The following is a 15,934-nucleotide window of genomic DNA, read 5'->3' as shown; positions in this document are numbered from 1 at the left end:
GCCTTGTCACACACCCAACCTGTCCAACAAGTTTCGTCAAAATCCATCCGTAACTTTTTGAAATAGTCCTATCCTGTGTATAGTTTTTAGCCCCATCTCTCAATGGTGAAGAATCACTTGAGAATTCAAGTATGCGGATCCAGATCTTCAGCAAAAATTAATCGATTAGTCCTTGTCAGAACCCAAACTGGCCACCAAATTTCATCTGAATCAGTCCATAACTTTCTGAGATATCCTACTCACAGACAGAGATAGCAGACAGACAGAGAGAGAGAAAACATAACCTCGGTCCAACTTCGATGGCAGAGGTAAAAAGGTGCAAAAAGGAATCCCCTTAAATACAGACCAATTAGCTCACTTCCAGTCATCAGCAGTCGATATGAAACGCTTATTTTGTCCAATGAGCTCATCTCAGATCACCAATTCAGATTCAGACAAGGTCACTACCTTGGACATGCTGCTTCTGCTCTACCAACAATGGATGGAAGCCCTCAATGCTAGACATGAGATCAGGGAGCTTGCTTTGGACACATCTCAAGCATTTTGATTCAGTCTGCATTCTGCCTTGCTCACCAAACTCGAAGCCTATGGCATCCAAGGCCAACTCCACACATGGCTTACTGACTTCGTTGACTCTCGGAGCCAACGTGTGGCTCTTAACTGAATACTTTCACCGACTCTCCCCGTCAAGGCTGGAGTGTCCAACAGCAGTGTCCTGGGATCAGTCCTTTTCCAAATCTTCATCAACGTTTTACCTGACTCCCTGGAAAATTCACTTTATCTATTTGCCAATGACTCCACCCTTTGCCTGTGATATCCCTCCATCCTTCCGAAACATTTGAAAACTCCTCAAAACATTCCAAAAGCATTAAAAAAAAGATCTGAAAACACACTTCGTGGGAGTACCTCCTATGCAGCTGCCCTTTGCAGGGCAGTTCACCGGATGATGGGATTCGAACAAAGCCTTCGGGACCCTCATTCTTTGATGATAGGAGGGAAATCACGGGAAAACCTTCCCGGGTAAGATTGCGGTCGTGTGTGACGGGGTGTTGCTCAGGTATCATCCACCAAACGGCGGTCTCCTTGGGTTAACCTGAGGTGGTGCGTTCGGGTGGGTGCCGGGAATGTCCAATCCATAAGAGAGGATGATCACCCGTCTCTGTTAACATCTGAGCTCAAGCGTTTGGACATCGGTATTGCAACACTCTCTGAGGTTCGGAGACCGGATATAGGCGAGATCATGGCGGGTGGTTTCAACTACAATTGGTCTGGTCGCTCTGATGGATACCATGCCTAAGGAGTTGCTAGAGCCGACTCCAATGATAATTGAGATAACACCGGTCAATGAGCATATTATGAGATGAAGGATTCGTCACTCCTTGGGTGATATTCCCTGGTGTTTGTATATGCTCTGACTGAGGTCAATGATCTAACCGTGAAGGACGCATTCGATGCCACGCTCAAGTCTGTGGTTGATCAGTGCCCCAGGCAGGATACTCTGAGTCTTGGGGGATTTCAATGCTGTTAGGGATGGTTATGAGACGTGTGTTGATCCCCATGGGTCTGGAACTGTGAACCACAATAGCACCAAGTTCCTTGACTTTGCAAGAAGTCATGAACTTAGGGTGGCTGGTTCATGGTTTCAACACCCACAGGCTCACTGCTGGACTTGGTATTCCAAGGCTGGCGGAGTGACAAAGGAGATTGACCATGTGCTCGTTGATGGTTGCTGGAGGATGTTGCAGAACTGCAGGGTCCACCGGAGTGCTCAGATCCTCAATATGGGCCACAGGCTTGTTGTAGCAACTCTGAAGTTTCAGCTTCAATCCAAGAGAATGGTACCATCCTAGCTGAGGCTGGATGTTGGCAAGCTCAAGGATGAGAGGGTAACTGAGGAGCTTGCGAACAGGCTGAGTGGAGATTTGGGGGTCTGGGTGTTTTGTGGGATCCTGAAGAGTTGTGGAGTGCCTTCAAGACCACCGCACTTGATGTTGCTGTTAGATGTATTCGAAGTCACCGTCAGGCGAAGAAGAATTTTGTCTCTCAAGGGAAACTGGATAACATTGACCAAAGTCACAGGGCCAGGCTGAATGGCAGAGCTGAGCTATTCAGGGAGCTGAGACGTAAAACTGTACGTGCACTAAGGGTGGACAAGGAGGCCTATGTGCGAGGAATCTGTGAGGGGGAAGAGCATCACTTGTGGTCAAGCGATTCTCATCCTGCTTACAGGGGAATTTGCGTATTGCGTTCCTCCGAGCCCGTCCCTCGGTGTACTGCAGTGAGAGTAGAGGGTGGTGGGCTATTGACAGAGGAGTCTGAAGTGAAGGCCCGCTGGGCCAGTTACCTTGAGTGGATGTACAAGCCTGATCCACCAGCTGTCGAGTTGGATGTCAGGGGAGTTACAATCCCTATTGCTGATCCTCCCATCAAATGTGGTCCACCTTCCTTTGTGGAAACACAAGCTGCGGTGAACCGCATGAAATGGGGTAAAGCTCCTGGGATCTATGGTATCCATGCTGAACTTCTCAAGGCTGGTGGAAATGCTGTACTTGTGTCGTTGCTGCAGTTCTGTGCTCTGCCTGGAACACAGGCATCATCCCAACTGACTGGAAGAGGGGCCTTGTTGCCCCTCTCTGGAAAGATCGCCAAGACTGCGACAACTATCGAGGGGTGACGCTGCTCTCAGTGCCGGGCAAGGTCTTTGCTCGGATAATTATTTATAGGATTCGCCACGATCTGCTTGAGCACCAGCGTCCAGAGCATTCAGGTTTCACACCAAAGAGGTCAACGATTGACCGTATCCTTGCTCCTTGCATCCTCACCGAACGCAGATGAGAGTTTCAGCAGGGGCTGCTTTCAGCCGATGTTGATCTCTTTCAAGCGTTTGATTCAGTGAATCAGGTTGCCCTCTGAAGGATTCTTGGTCTTCGTGGGTGCCACCAAAACTGATCAATCTGATGTCTGAACCATACTCTGGTATTGAGAGTGCTGTGAGATGTGGTGATACCATCTCTGACTTATTTCCAGGTGTTATTGGAGTTCGTCAGGGGGGTGTACTGGTCCCAACACTTTTCAGCACTTGTATGGACTGGATTCTGGGGAGGATGTCAGAGAGATCAAACTGCAGTGAATCGTTTGGGAATGTTAAGATCTCTGACCTTGATTTCGCAGATGACGCTGTCATCTTTGCCGAGAGTCAAGATATCCTTTTGGGGGCCCGCGGGGTGCTGAATGAGGAGTCGGAGCCACTGGGATGACGGGTTACCTGGGTCAAAACTAAGATCCAGGCTTTCAATGACATCTTGGATGCTGCTGTCCTCTCTGTGCCTGTTTGTGGCAAGGATGTTGAGGTCAAGGAATGATTCACTTTCCTTGGCAGTCATATTCATGTCTCTGCTGGCTGTAAATCAGAGGTCAACAGACATCTGGGTCAGGCCAGGGGTGTCATGAATTCTCTGGATCATGGGGTGTGGCGCTGCCGGTACCTGTGCGGGAGGACGAAAGTCCCAGCCTTCAGGTCCTTGGTGCTTCCAGTCTTGTTCTATGGATGTGAGACTTGGACTCTGACCAGGGATCTGAGATGGAGACTTCATTCCTTTGGTACCAGGTCTCTTCGGAGAATCCTTGACTTTCACTGGTCGGACTTTGTGTTCAACGAGCGGTTGCCGAGAGAGAATGGAATGAGATTTGTTACCTGCCTAGTCCGTAAGCATCAGCTGCGGCTGTATAGACATGTGGCTCGTTCTCCTGACACTGATCCTGCTCACCAAATTCTCTCAGCAAGGGAACCTCGTGAGTGGAGGAGGCCAATGGGCCAACCACATGCCTCGTGGCTGCAGCAGGTTGATCAGCATCTCAAGGAGATGGGGATGGGCCAGGCATCTGTCTGGGGGATGGCCAGACGGAGGCTGATCAACCTGGAGTACCAGCGGAAAGCGGATGCAGCAACGTGCTGCTCTGGCGCATGCTCCCATACCTGACCTGACCTGACCTTCCGAAAGGTAGGCAGCAGCCGTGTCCTTCGCTGCACACCTTGATAGAATCATGAGTTGGTAAAACACGACCTGACAAATCTCACACTTTGATTCTGTCACTCCGAATAGACCATCTGACGAACCCTTGAATCCCCTTCCTTAACACTCCTCTTGAAGAAGGCCAGTTAAACGTTGGGGTCTCACTATCAGTCATGATCTTTCTTGAACAAACCACAGATCTTTAAGTTGGTCTCCAAAGCCAGTCACCGATTGGACATCCTCTATCATGCAAAGTCCTTCCTTGGCACACCTGAACTCTTATCCTACAAGTCCTTCATCCACAGCTTAATGGAGTATTGCTCTCCCCCTGGGTTGGCACCCTGCATCACACATTTCTCAGCTTGTCCCCATGGTAAAACAAGGCCTCCAGATCACTGGCATCTCCCACGATGAAGCTGATTTTGTGCGTCTATCACTTTCACATCGCAAACAGGTCAGTGTTCTCTGTCTTTTATCACTTCCTTTCTGGTGTTGTACCCTCTGCCCTTTTCATGCTCTGTGCACTACTCCACACTACTCCCCCACCCTCCAGGTTTCCACATGGTGCAGTTTGGCAGTAACCACCTTTTGGTAAAACTCCCAAAATCAAGACTCAATGCTCACCTCCACTGATTAGTTCCTCTTTATACCCTACCTGTTGGACCAACTTCCTCAGTTTTTCATTCCTCCTCCAGGTCTTTTAGACAGCTGTTTGCCACCTTCTCAGGTCATCCCTCATCCACAACAATGATCCTTTATCCCCCTATTAACCCTCACCAAGTCCACCTCTTTCTGATTTCCAGTTTTTCCTTTCACTTCTACAATTAAGACTTTGAGGCTGTATCCATTTTGTTCACCCTCATGTCCTCCCCTACCTCCCATTCTTATCCACATCCCTTATTTTTCCAAGTCTCCCACTGCTATGCTTTGTCCCACAACCCTGCTGTTGATGCGTTTCCTCACCACCCCCCAGCCCCACACCCACCAACCACCTCTATTTCTATTGTTCTTTTACCTCCTGCTCTGTTACGTGTTCAAGCTCCTCCAAGAGGCTTGACAGTCAAAATAATAATAATAATAATCACAATAATAATAAGAATAATAATAAAGGAAAGGAAGAAAAACAAAATATCCATCACAAAAGCACCTGATTCCAGTCTTACCATTCTGGATGCTGTGTGTTATGGTTCAAGCGAGCAGCGAGGGCATCCCCTGTTGTTGGGTTTGCACCCACACTTAAAGGTGGGAACACCTACATTGCAAGTGAAAGAGGGTGGGGGTGGGTGGATTTACAAATAACGACAAATAAAGTTTTGCACCTGTGAACTCACCAGTGCACTTTGAGAACATTCAGACTTTCTTTTACAAAAGCGAAACAAATTCACTGGCTTTGCCAGATCAATACAGTATGTGGCAATTACCCAATAATGTGTGAGGGTCATTCTTAAGGGAGAGACCTCAACCAAAGTAAACAATTTATCTTCAGAGAGAGAGAGAGAGAGAGAGAGAGAGAGAGAGAGAGAGAGAGAGAGAGAGAGAGAGAGAGAGAGAGAGAGAGAGAGAGAGAGAGAGAGAGAGAGAGAGAGAGAGAGAGATCCCTGAAAGCAAGCATCAATGAGTGAGGCTGATACAAGCAGGCAGAAAAATCACCTGTGTAGATAGCATCGGGCGCTGTGCCATTGACGAGACAGAAAGGGCCCATGGAGCAGCAGAGGATAAGAGTTTCTCTCCCTCTTTCGATTTCTCCATATTTTCTTCTGAGGCAGAAATGAAGTGGGCTGAGATTAAGTAATGTGGGAGAAGGGGGAGGTGGAGGTGGAATAAGAGGAAGGGGGCACAGGGTGCAATAAAGGAAAGGAGGAAGCAGATGCTCTAACCATTATGTCACCAGACTCAGTGGTGTAATTACCAGACTCAGTGTTATAATGGTTAGAGCGTCAGCTCTGACTCTGGGAGGCTTGGTGGTTCAAATCCCATCAGTCATACCAAAGAATAATAATAAAAAAACGTGTAATTCGACTGCGTGCAGTCAACAGGTATGCCTCCGCTCTCCCGCACAAACACTTGAGTATTGACATATTTGACTCTTGACCTTTATCATATCTGGCCCAAAATCTAATCAGTTAATTGCCCAATCTAACTTTACCTTTGTACCAAGTTTGATGAAATTCTCTCCAATATTTCTTGAGTTAGGGCGTAAGCAGTAAAATTTCAGAGTTTGACCTTGACCTTTATCACATCTGGCCCAAAATCTAATCACTTAATTGTCCCGTCTTACTTTACCTTTTTACCAAGTTTAATGAAATTCTACAATTTGCTTCTTGAGTTATCGCGTAAATGAAAATCCGGACGGACGAACGGACCACGAAACATAATAAAAAAACGGAACGTGTTTCTGCAAAGACTGCTTGCTTCCTTCCTTGATGATGCTCAGCATTCAAAAAGGATATAGAGCATGGAGAAACTATAGATTGGCAACAACTGCACGGGCTTCATGGGTATAATGGCATTATCCTGGGTTGGAATTCCTTGTAAGGGAATTCATGAAGAAAAAGAGAGTGTGGTAAATTATGCCTCATTCACAGGTCCTCAATGCAGGCGGTGCACAACCAGTCACCGATTGGACATCCTCTATCATGCAAAGTCCTTCCTTGGCACACCTGAACTCTTATCCTACAAGGCCTTCATCCACAGCTTGATTGAGTATTGCTCTCCCCTCTGGGTTGAGACCCTGCATCACACATTGCTCAGCTTGACCCCACGGTAAAACAAGGCCTCCAGATCACTGGCATCTCCCACAATGAAGCTGAGTTTTTCATGGCATCTCCATCTCATGTCATCCTCCACCCCATTGCAGTCTTTTATATCACCAGTAACCCCACCGAATACAACGCTCTTACTAGCAGGTTATTGCATTTCTTTCCGTCCTCTTTTCCTGCTCATTTATTCCCTTGCTTGATGTGTCAAACGATGGCTCCACTGCCACTATGATATGCTAAAACCCACTCTTCCATGTGCCTACATTTTGTATATTAAAATAAATTAGATATAATTTGACGTCGCGATGTGAACCGATATGCCTCCGCTCACATTGAGTCTTTGCTGACTAACTTTGACCTAAAATCTCAAGACCATTTGACCTCAAATTCTAATCTTTACAGTGTACATATGTATCAATGTTTCTACATTTAGTTTAGTTCAATTCCCATAGCCAATGGTATCACATTAACAGGAGTTTTCATGTGACCTCTGTGACACATGAAATCATGTGACCTTAACATCTTAACAGCAAATAATCTATCAAGGATAGACACACTGACAGGTTTATACATATAGTCCATGGGCCCAGGCATATATCGGTACCATCTGAGGAAACCAAACTTTAGGGCTACTAAGTTATTGGTAGGGACTATATGATTATTTCAATATGTGATAACCGTTCCAGAAGAGCAGCTTAGTGTATGTATTTTGCATTTTGACCATTTTACCATTCTGAGATATTGACGTTTTAGGGGAAAAATCCAAAAAAAAAAAAAAAAAAACCAAGGACCACTGGGAAGAAGTGGCAGAGCTGAAGTCCACGCAGGAGGAAGCAGACACCCGAATGCTTCTGCATGCTCTGCATGCAGCAGAGGCTGGGTACAAGGCTGTGGTGATCACTGCCGAAGATACAGATGTCCTCGTGCTGTGTCTTGCCTTCAATAAGGACATCCCATGCCCCGTGTATCAGAAGTGTGGTACGCAAACCCGAACACGGTTCCAAGACATTGACAAGCTTGCTAGATCGATGGGAGACAGTGTCTGTGATGCCCTGGTTGGACTGCACGTGTTCTCCGGTTGTGATACAGTCAGTGCCTTTGTTGGCCGGGGAAAGATGGGCGCCTTGAAGCAAATGAAGTCGGATAACACCTACCAAGAGGCCTTCAGTCAGCTCGGTCATTCATGACCGATATTCCACAGTATCCACCGAGCTCTTTCAGAAGCTGCAAGAGGTCACCTGCCACATGTACGTGCCGTCTACCAACACCACGAAAGTCAATGAACTCCGACATCAACTCTTCTGTGCCAGACGGGGAGAGATAGAGTCCAGTCAGCTTCCACCATGTGAAGACTGCCTCTTCATGCACGTCCTCCGTGCAAATTACCAGGCTGCTATTTGGAGGCGCTGTCTGCAATGCCAACCCTATGTTCCAAGTCCCAAGGGTTGTGGATGGACCACTGATGATGACGGGAAGCTGGCCATCGAGTGGATGCAGGGTTCTCCAGCAGCAGATGCAGTGTTGCAACTGCTTTCCTGCAAGTGTGGACGGTAGCGCAAACTCCCAGACTGAACGTGCCTTGCCAATAGCCTGAAGTGCACTGACATGTGCAAGTTGCGAACCTGCAGCAACCAGCCCGCTGATGTCGAGGAAGAGGTTGTAGACCTCGAGGACTCTGATGCTGATAACAGTGATGAAGACTAGACTACTGATCCATGGTGTGAATGTTTTGGCACAATCACAAGGACATTCATGGCTACAAATATGCATGAGTAAAACATAGTACATAAATATTCCACAGTAGCGTGGTGAAATTTGGGTTAACCGTAAATTTCACATTTTGGACGCTTGTTGGAACAAGGGTAGGGGAAGGGCAATTCCTTTAACTGTGGTAAAAACTTGTAAAATGTTCATAAATGTTTTCCTCATACAACATGTGCATGTTGTAGGCTACTGCGGTTCAGTAGCACTACCCAGGGAACTTGTATGACAATATTATAAATTAAAATGTACTGAAAATCACTAATCAGCAACATTTTGATAGGCCCTATTGTTCGCCCCTTTCTGCCATAAAACAAATTCTGCCTTCAGGAATGACAGAAAGGATTATTCGGATGGTATAAATAAAGCATTTCAGACATGTGTTTGTGGTTTGCAGTTCATTCTTGCCCCATGTGGAAACAGCAATTGCATCATTAGTGAATGTTTCTGAGTTTGCCTTTTCGCTTTCATTATGCGGAGGGTGGGTACATTCCAGAGATGATAACTACCAATAAGCTGCCAGTCTGCAATGGTTATCACATCAAAATATGATCTATATATATACACCAATTCAAAAATCATAACTAGGATTGGTTTCCTTAGATGGTACCGACAAGTATAATTTCTGGCCTGGGCCCATGGACTAATATACTTGTACCAACTTTGATTTAAATCCCTTTGGCTATTCTCAAATATCACATTTTTACCTAACATGACCTCTGACCTTTGACCTCTTGGTGACAAAATCTAATCACTTCATCTTTGCATCATAATATGTACTCGTACCAAGTTTAGTCAAAATAGCATCACTGATTCACAATTTAGCAGTTACAGAATTTTTACCAAACAAGACCTCTGACCTTTGACATCTTGACCCCATAATCTAATCAGTTTATCATTCCATCATGATACATAATTGTACCGAAGTTTGACTTGGATCCCTTTAGCCGCTTTTAAGTTATCGTGGTGACGAAAACCTATCACAGAAGCACAGACGGACGGACAACCCAATCACATAAGGACTCCGGTAGCGAAGGCATGAAAACTGCTCTTGTGATGGCATAGGTTAAGGCCCTGTCACACCTTGACGATTTAGCCAGCGTATGCCTGACGTATGCAAAATTTGGCTAAAACGCTGGCACACGTCAAATACGTTATGGGTAAGTTTGTATACGTTAAGAGCACTCTGGCATACGTTGTAGTACGCTGGCATACGTCGTAGTACGCCGAGGTGTTGGACAAATTTTTCATGCTTGAAATCTTTTGACGTATGGCAGCGTATGACTCATACGTTCCGCATAATGCTGGCCATAAGTTGTAGGCACGTTACGCGATCGTTGACACACGTTACTTGTAAGTTACTCATAAGTCGAAACACGTCGACGTAATGTTTAGCGTACCCGAAACTTATTTCTAACCTATGAGTAACGTGTTGTAGGCACGTTAAGCGATCGTTGACACACGTCGACACACGTAACTTGTACGTTACTCATAAGTCGAAAAACGTCAATGTAATGGTTAGCGTCAGTGTTCCAGACTCCCTGGTTTTTTGGGGGTTTTTTTTCTTTGGTATGACGGTGATGTTAACACTTCGATTTCTAGTGCGGTTATAATATAATACAATTAATAGGCTGCCGCTCAACAATTTAAATCATAACCGTACTAGAGATCGAAGTGTCAACATCACAGTCATACCGAAGAAAAAAAAAACCAGGGAGTCTGGAACACTGACGCTAACCATTACATTGAGGTGTTTCGACTTATGAGTAACGTACAAGTAACGTATGTCGACGTGTGTCAATGATCGCGTAGCGTGTCTACAACTTATGCCAGCGCATGCGGAATGTGTGTCATACGTCGAGTACATCGAGAAATTTTCAACATTCTGAAAATTTCTGGACGTACTCGGCATACGACGACGTATACAAAACATACCCATAACGTATTCGACGTGTGCCAGCATGGTTCGGCAAATTTTTCATACGTCGGCATACGCTGGCTAAAACGTCAAGGTGTGACAGCGACTTCACACTTCGATGTCTAGTGCGGTTATGATTTGAATCGTCGAGCCGCAGCCTATGAATAGCCTACGCCACGTGATCGTCGGCGATACGCTGCCGCGCTATGCACAAGTTAGACTATCATTGGGCATAGGTTGTGAACGCCAACAACACGCTCGGCATTCGTTGGTATAAGTTATCTATATGTGATTAAAACGTTCTGTGTACGTTACTAATATGTTATGCATACGTCCAAAACTTTAAAAAAAAACATCAATAGTTCAGCGTACGCCAGCGTTTTACATACATTTTGAGACCTTGCCATACGCTGGCTAAAACGTTAATGTGTGACAGGGCTTTCAAGTGCTTCCTCCTTCCAACTAAGTCCAGCATTCCGATGCCTCACCTTCAAACTAGGCCACTGAAGCATCGTTAAAGTAAGCTTTTCAATCTCATTCCGGAAGGTGGAACCCCCAACATCGCAAGGAAGACAAAATAGTGGAGAAAGCAAAAACCCTGTCTACAGTCATAGCCAAAAATATTGGCACCCTTGCATTTTTTTCAAATAACTCACAATTTTCTCCAAGAATAAGTTCAAATTGACAACAGTATTTGGTCTCCACAATTCCTTATTTCACTATGAATATTACAGAACCTTTGTTTTTGATTCAGAACTTAATATATCCTTTTAAGTCAGAAAATAAAAATAAATGGCATTGACAAAATTATTGACACTCTGCACTTAATATTTGGTAGCACATCGTTTGGACAAAATAACTGCAGTCAAGCACTTCCTATGGCCATGAATGAGTTTCCTACACTTCTCTACTGGCAGTTTGGCCCACTCTTCTTGTGCAAACTGCTCCATTTCTCCCAGATTTGAAGGGTGCCTTCTCCCAACTGCTGTTTTCAGATCTCCCCACAGGTGTTCAGTGGGATTTAGATCTGGACTCATTGCTGGCCACTTCAGAACAGTCCAGCATTTTGTCTTGAACCATTGCTGGGTGCTTTTTGAAATGTGTTTGGGGGCAGTGTCCTGCTGCAAGACCCATGACCTTCGATGGAGACCAAGCTTCCTGACACTGGGTTGAACATTGCGCTCCAAAATGCCTTGGTAATCTCTTGATTCCATGATGCCATGCACACATTCAAGGCACCCAGCAACCCCAAAACATCATTGAACATCCTCCATGCTTGACTGTAGGGAAGGTGTTCTTTTCTTTGAAGGCTTCATTTTGTTTTCTGCAAACAGATGATGCGCTTTACCAAAAAGCTCTAATTTGGTCTCATCTGTCCACGGGACATTCTCCCAGAAGGATTTTGGCTTATTCAGGTGTGTTTTGGCAGACTCCAGTCGGGCTTTCTTATATCCCTCTCTCAGCAGTGAGGTCCTCCTGGGTCCCCAACCATAAAACCCCCTTTCATCGAGTTGGCGACGGATGGTGCGAGTTGAAACTGTCGTACCTTGTGTCTGAAGGTCAGCCTGAATCTGTTTGGCAGTTTATCGAGGTGCTTTCTCCACCATTTGAACAATCCTTCGCTACAATCTTCGATCAAGTTTTCTCTTGCAGCCGTGTCCAGGGAGGTTGGCTACAGTGCCATGGGCCTTAAACTTCCTGATAACATTGCGTACGGTGTATACAGGAACATCAAGGTCTCTGTCAACGGATTTGCAGCCTTGATATTGTCCATGCTTGGCTACAATCTTGTGTCAGACCTCCTCAGACAATTCTCTAGTTTTCTTTCTTTTCTCCATGCTGTTTGTGATACACACAGACACAAAACAGCAGAATGACTCCTTTTCTCTCTTCAAGTTGGTTGAATGAGTGATTTTTATATTGCAGGCACCTGCAACTCACCATAGGTGAGTTCAATTCCAAAGTAAAGGAGAATCACCTGCTTGAAATCTCATTATTTCTAACAACTTCTAAAAGGTGCCAATAATATTGTCCTGACAATTTTCAGATTTCTGTGTGAAATAAGCAAAGGTTTAGTAATTCTTTCAGCTTTTTTGTTTTGTTCCATTGCAAACCAAAGAAATACATTTTCAGATACCAAAATATATTTTAATTTCAACAATTTTCTGGAAGAAATGGTGCATTATTTGAAAAAAGTACAAGGTTGCCAATATTTTTGGCCATGACAGTGGGTGCTTTTTTAGAATGTCGAGTCACCGACATGTTAAGCAGAAGAGAATACTCAGCCTGAACTGGCATAAAATTCAAGGAATGAAAAATCATTCAGTCGTATTTCAGCTCAACTGTTATCCACGAGTGTGTGTACTTCGGTGAAACAATATCAGAATGAAATGTTGAAATTGAAATTTGCATACAATCAATTGAAGGGCCTCCATAGCAAAAGTGAGGTCCCACCAAGAACAAGATGGGAGTACGAGTAAACTCCAGGCAATCCTTCAGAATGGGCCTACTTGCATTCAGTAATGCAATCTCGACACATTCAGCTCATCGGGCAATAGGAGCGGTCAGCTCAATGGTTCGGCCTCTAGGAATGAAACACTGCATGGTGTGAATGATGCAATTTATGTAGTTTCGGAGAAGAGAGCAATTTCCTATTTTAGGGAGTCAACCCCTCCCCCCCCCCATAGACCCCTTTAATGAGGGCAGATTTTGATGCGGTCGATACACTTTGGTATATCACAGGTGATGAAGGTTCTGGTCAAGTTTCATTGAAATTGTGTCTGTAGTTTCAGAGGAGACAGCAAATACCTATTTTGGAAGATGAAATGATCCCCCCCCCCTCCCGGCCGTACACCCTTAATGAGCGCAAATTTTGATGCGGTCGATAAACTTTGGTACATCATAAGTGAGGAAGGTTGGGGTCAACTTTCATCAAAATCATGTTTGCAGTTTTGGAGAAGAGATAAAATACCTGTTTTGGAGGAGGGGGGGTCAAACCACCCCCCCCCCATCAACTGCCTTCATGAGCACAGATTTTGATGCGGTCAATACACCGTCTTTTGGCCTAGGTCACATTTGCCACGGCGGCCGTGGGGTCTCCAAAATCTACGGCCACTAGCAATTATACGGCGGCCGCAGTATTTCCACGGTCACACAATGTAGCAGTCACATATGTTTTTATTTTTCGGGGAGCTGCACAGCATATTTATAAATTGTGGAGACCGAAAACGTGGGGGTGCCGTACGGTCTTTGATTTGATGTCGCACGGTGACCTTAGGGCGCTCCTGCGACGGCCATAGAATTTTCAAGGCAGATGCAAGGTGCCTGCAAGGCGACCCTAAGGCGAACGTGCGGCCAGACGGACGGCAACGAATGGGTTAAGTTGTTGTTCTTTTTTTTTACGGTTTTTTTTTTTTTTCGGCTTGTCCAATTGCTATGGCGAACGTAGAAATGAAAAAAAGTTATAACTCCGCGTTACAATTCCACGGCGACCTTACGGTCTGTAAAATATAGCCATACGGCGTAGGGCCACCACAGAAACTCTGCGGCTGCCACACGTTTCTGTCAATTCAGAGGGAGTACGGCCGCCGTATCCTCGCCGTAGAGCAAATGTGACTTAGGCCTAGGTCTTAGAAATTGTGGAGACCGAAAACGTGGGGTTGCCATACGATCTTTGATTTGATGTCGCATGGTGACCTTAAGGGGTCCCTGCGGCGGCCATAGAATTTTCAAGGCAGACGCAAGGTGCCTGCAAGGCGACCGCAGGGGGGCCCTAAGGCGAACGTGCGGCCAGACGGACGGTAACAAATGGGTTAATTTGTTGTTTTTTTCTTTACCAGGTTTTTTTTTTTTATAATCGGCTTGTCGAATTGCTACGGCGAACATAGAAATGAAAAAAGTTATAACTCTGCGTTACAATTCCACGGCGACCTTACGGCCTGTAAAATATAGCCATACGGCGTAGGGCCACCGCAGAAACTCTGCGGCTGCCGCACGTTTCTGTCAATTCAGAGGGCGTACAGTCGCCGTATCCTCGCCGTAGAGTAAATGTGACTTAGGCCTAGGTCTTAGAAATTGTGGAGACCGAAAACGTGGGGTTGCCGTACGGTCTTTGATTTGATGTCGCACGGTGACATTAAGGGGTCCCTGCGGCGGCCATAGAATTTTCAAGGCAGACGCAAGGTAGCCTCAAGGTGCCCGCAAGGCGACCACAGGGGGGCCCTAAGGCGAACGTGCGGCCAGACGGACGGTAACGAGTGGGATAATATATTTTTTTTTTACTAGTTTTTTTTTTGGCTTGTCGAATTTCTCCGGCAAACGTAGAAATGAAAAAAAGTTATAACTCCGCGTTATAATTCCACAGCGACCTTACGACCTGTAAAATATAGCCAAACGGCGTAGGGCCACCCTGAGGCCACCGCAGAAACTCTGCGGCCGCCGCACGTTTCTGTCAATTCAGAGGGCGTACGGCCACCGTATCCTCGCCGTTGAGCAAATGTCACTTCGGCCTCAGGCATCAGATATGAAGCTTGTGGTCAAGTTTCAGCAAAATTGTGTTTAGTTCAAGCGATAATGACTGAAATGTTTATGGACAAACTGACCTACGGACACTGCTCGATCGCATTCGCTCACCTGAGTGATATCAAGGGGAGCTAAAAACGGGGGGGGGGGGATATTGTAATCAGCTCCATCTCTCTGTAATATGATCTCCTAAACGGTTGGACAGAAATTAAGGTCACAGGGGTCAAAATGGTGAAAACAATATTTCAACTTAAAATTGGATATTGGGTCATTCCCGGTGGAATGTCTGGCCATCTTTCAACTTTAATTTAGGTGGGAAGTGTGGGGATTTGCGATGGCGTGCTGTTGACTTCACTCAAGTTAGTGTTGCCATTCCTAACATTTTGACGGATGTACTGTGCAATGAACAATTTGTACATGAGTCATGCACTATAAGAACAAGGAAGAACTGAATGCACACATTTTTAATAATACCAACAAACTGCAGATGGATATATGTTGTTGGGATGTACTTTGTTCATGAAATATTACCTGTCATTCTTGCTTTTCAACGAGGCATGTTGATTGTCTCATAGCCTGTCGTTTTTTTCGTTGAGGCCAACTTGATCAGCATTGCATGCCTGTGTACTTATTGTGCTTTCTGAACAGCCATCAAGTTAATGTCTTTCGCTTTCTGTTTGGCAGCTGCAGTTTTCCTCTTCAAGTCAAGATTAGTTATTTTGGATGCATGTTCTTGCTTAATGTCTTCCAGTTCCTGAACAGATCTTTTATGCACCAACCTCATGTTTTTCACAGGTACAGGGTTAACTAGATCATGATGCACTACATTGCTAAAAGTATGCGGACACCCCTTCAAATTGGTGGATTCGGCTATTTCAGCCACACCCATTGCTGACAGGTGTATAAAATCAAGCACACAGCCATGTAATCTCCAAAGACAAACATTGATAGTAGAAAGGGCC

At 45.4% G+C, this 15,934-nt stretch overlaps 1 protein-coding gene across 2 annotated transcripts in view; it reads right to left on the bottom strand.

Annotated features, from left to right (window-relative positions):
• Positions 1 to 5,794, bottom strand: part of LOC147027987 (uncharacterized) — an 83,959-nt gene extending 78,165 nt beyond the window's left edge. For both annotated transcript variants that reach the window (XM_085877889.1, XM_085877890.1), the window contains exons 1-2: positions 5,664 to 5,794; positions 5,177 to 5,265 (exon numbers count right to left, since the gene is read on the bottom strand). In XM_085877889.1, the coding sequence (XP_085734015.1) occupies positions 5,177 to 5,265; positions 5,664 to 5,762 (188 nt within the window). In that variant the 5' untranslated portion in view covers positions 5,763 to 5,794. The remainder of the gene's footprint in view (positions 1 to 5,176; positions 5,266 to 5,663) is intronic.
• Positions 5,795 to 15,934: the final 10,140 nt, after the last annotated feature.

The sequence above is a fragment of the Eptatretus burgeri genome, chromosome 4 (assembly GCF_056783735.1).
Source record: "Eptatretus burgeri isolate ZD-2024b chromosome 4, Ebu_testis_v1, whole genome shotgun sequence".
NCBI classification, from domain to species: Eukaryota; Metazoa; Chordata; class Myxini; order Myxiniformes; family Myxinidae; genus Eptatretus; species Eptatretus burgeri.
This window is presented reverse-complemented; position numbering and strand designations above follow the sequence as displayed.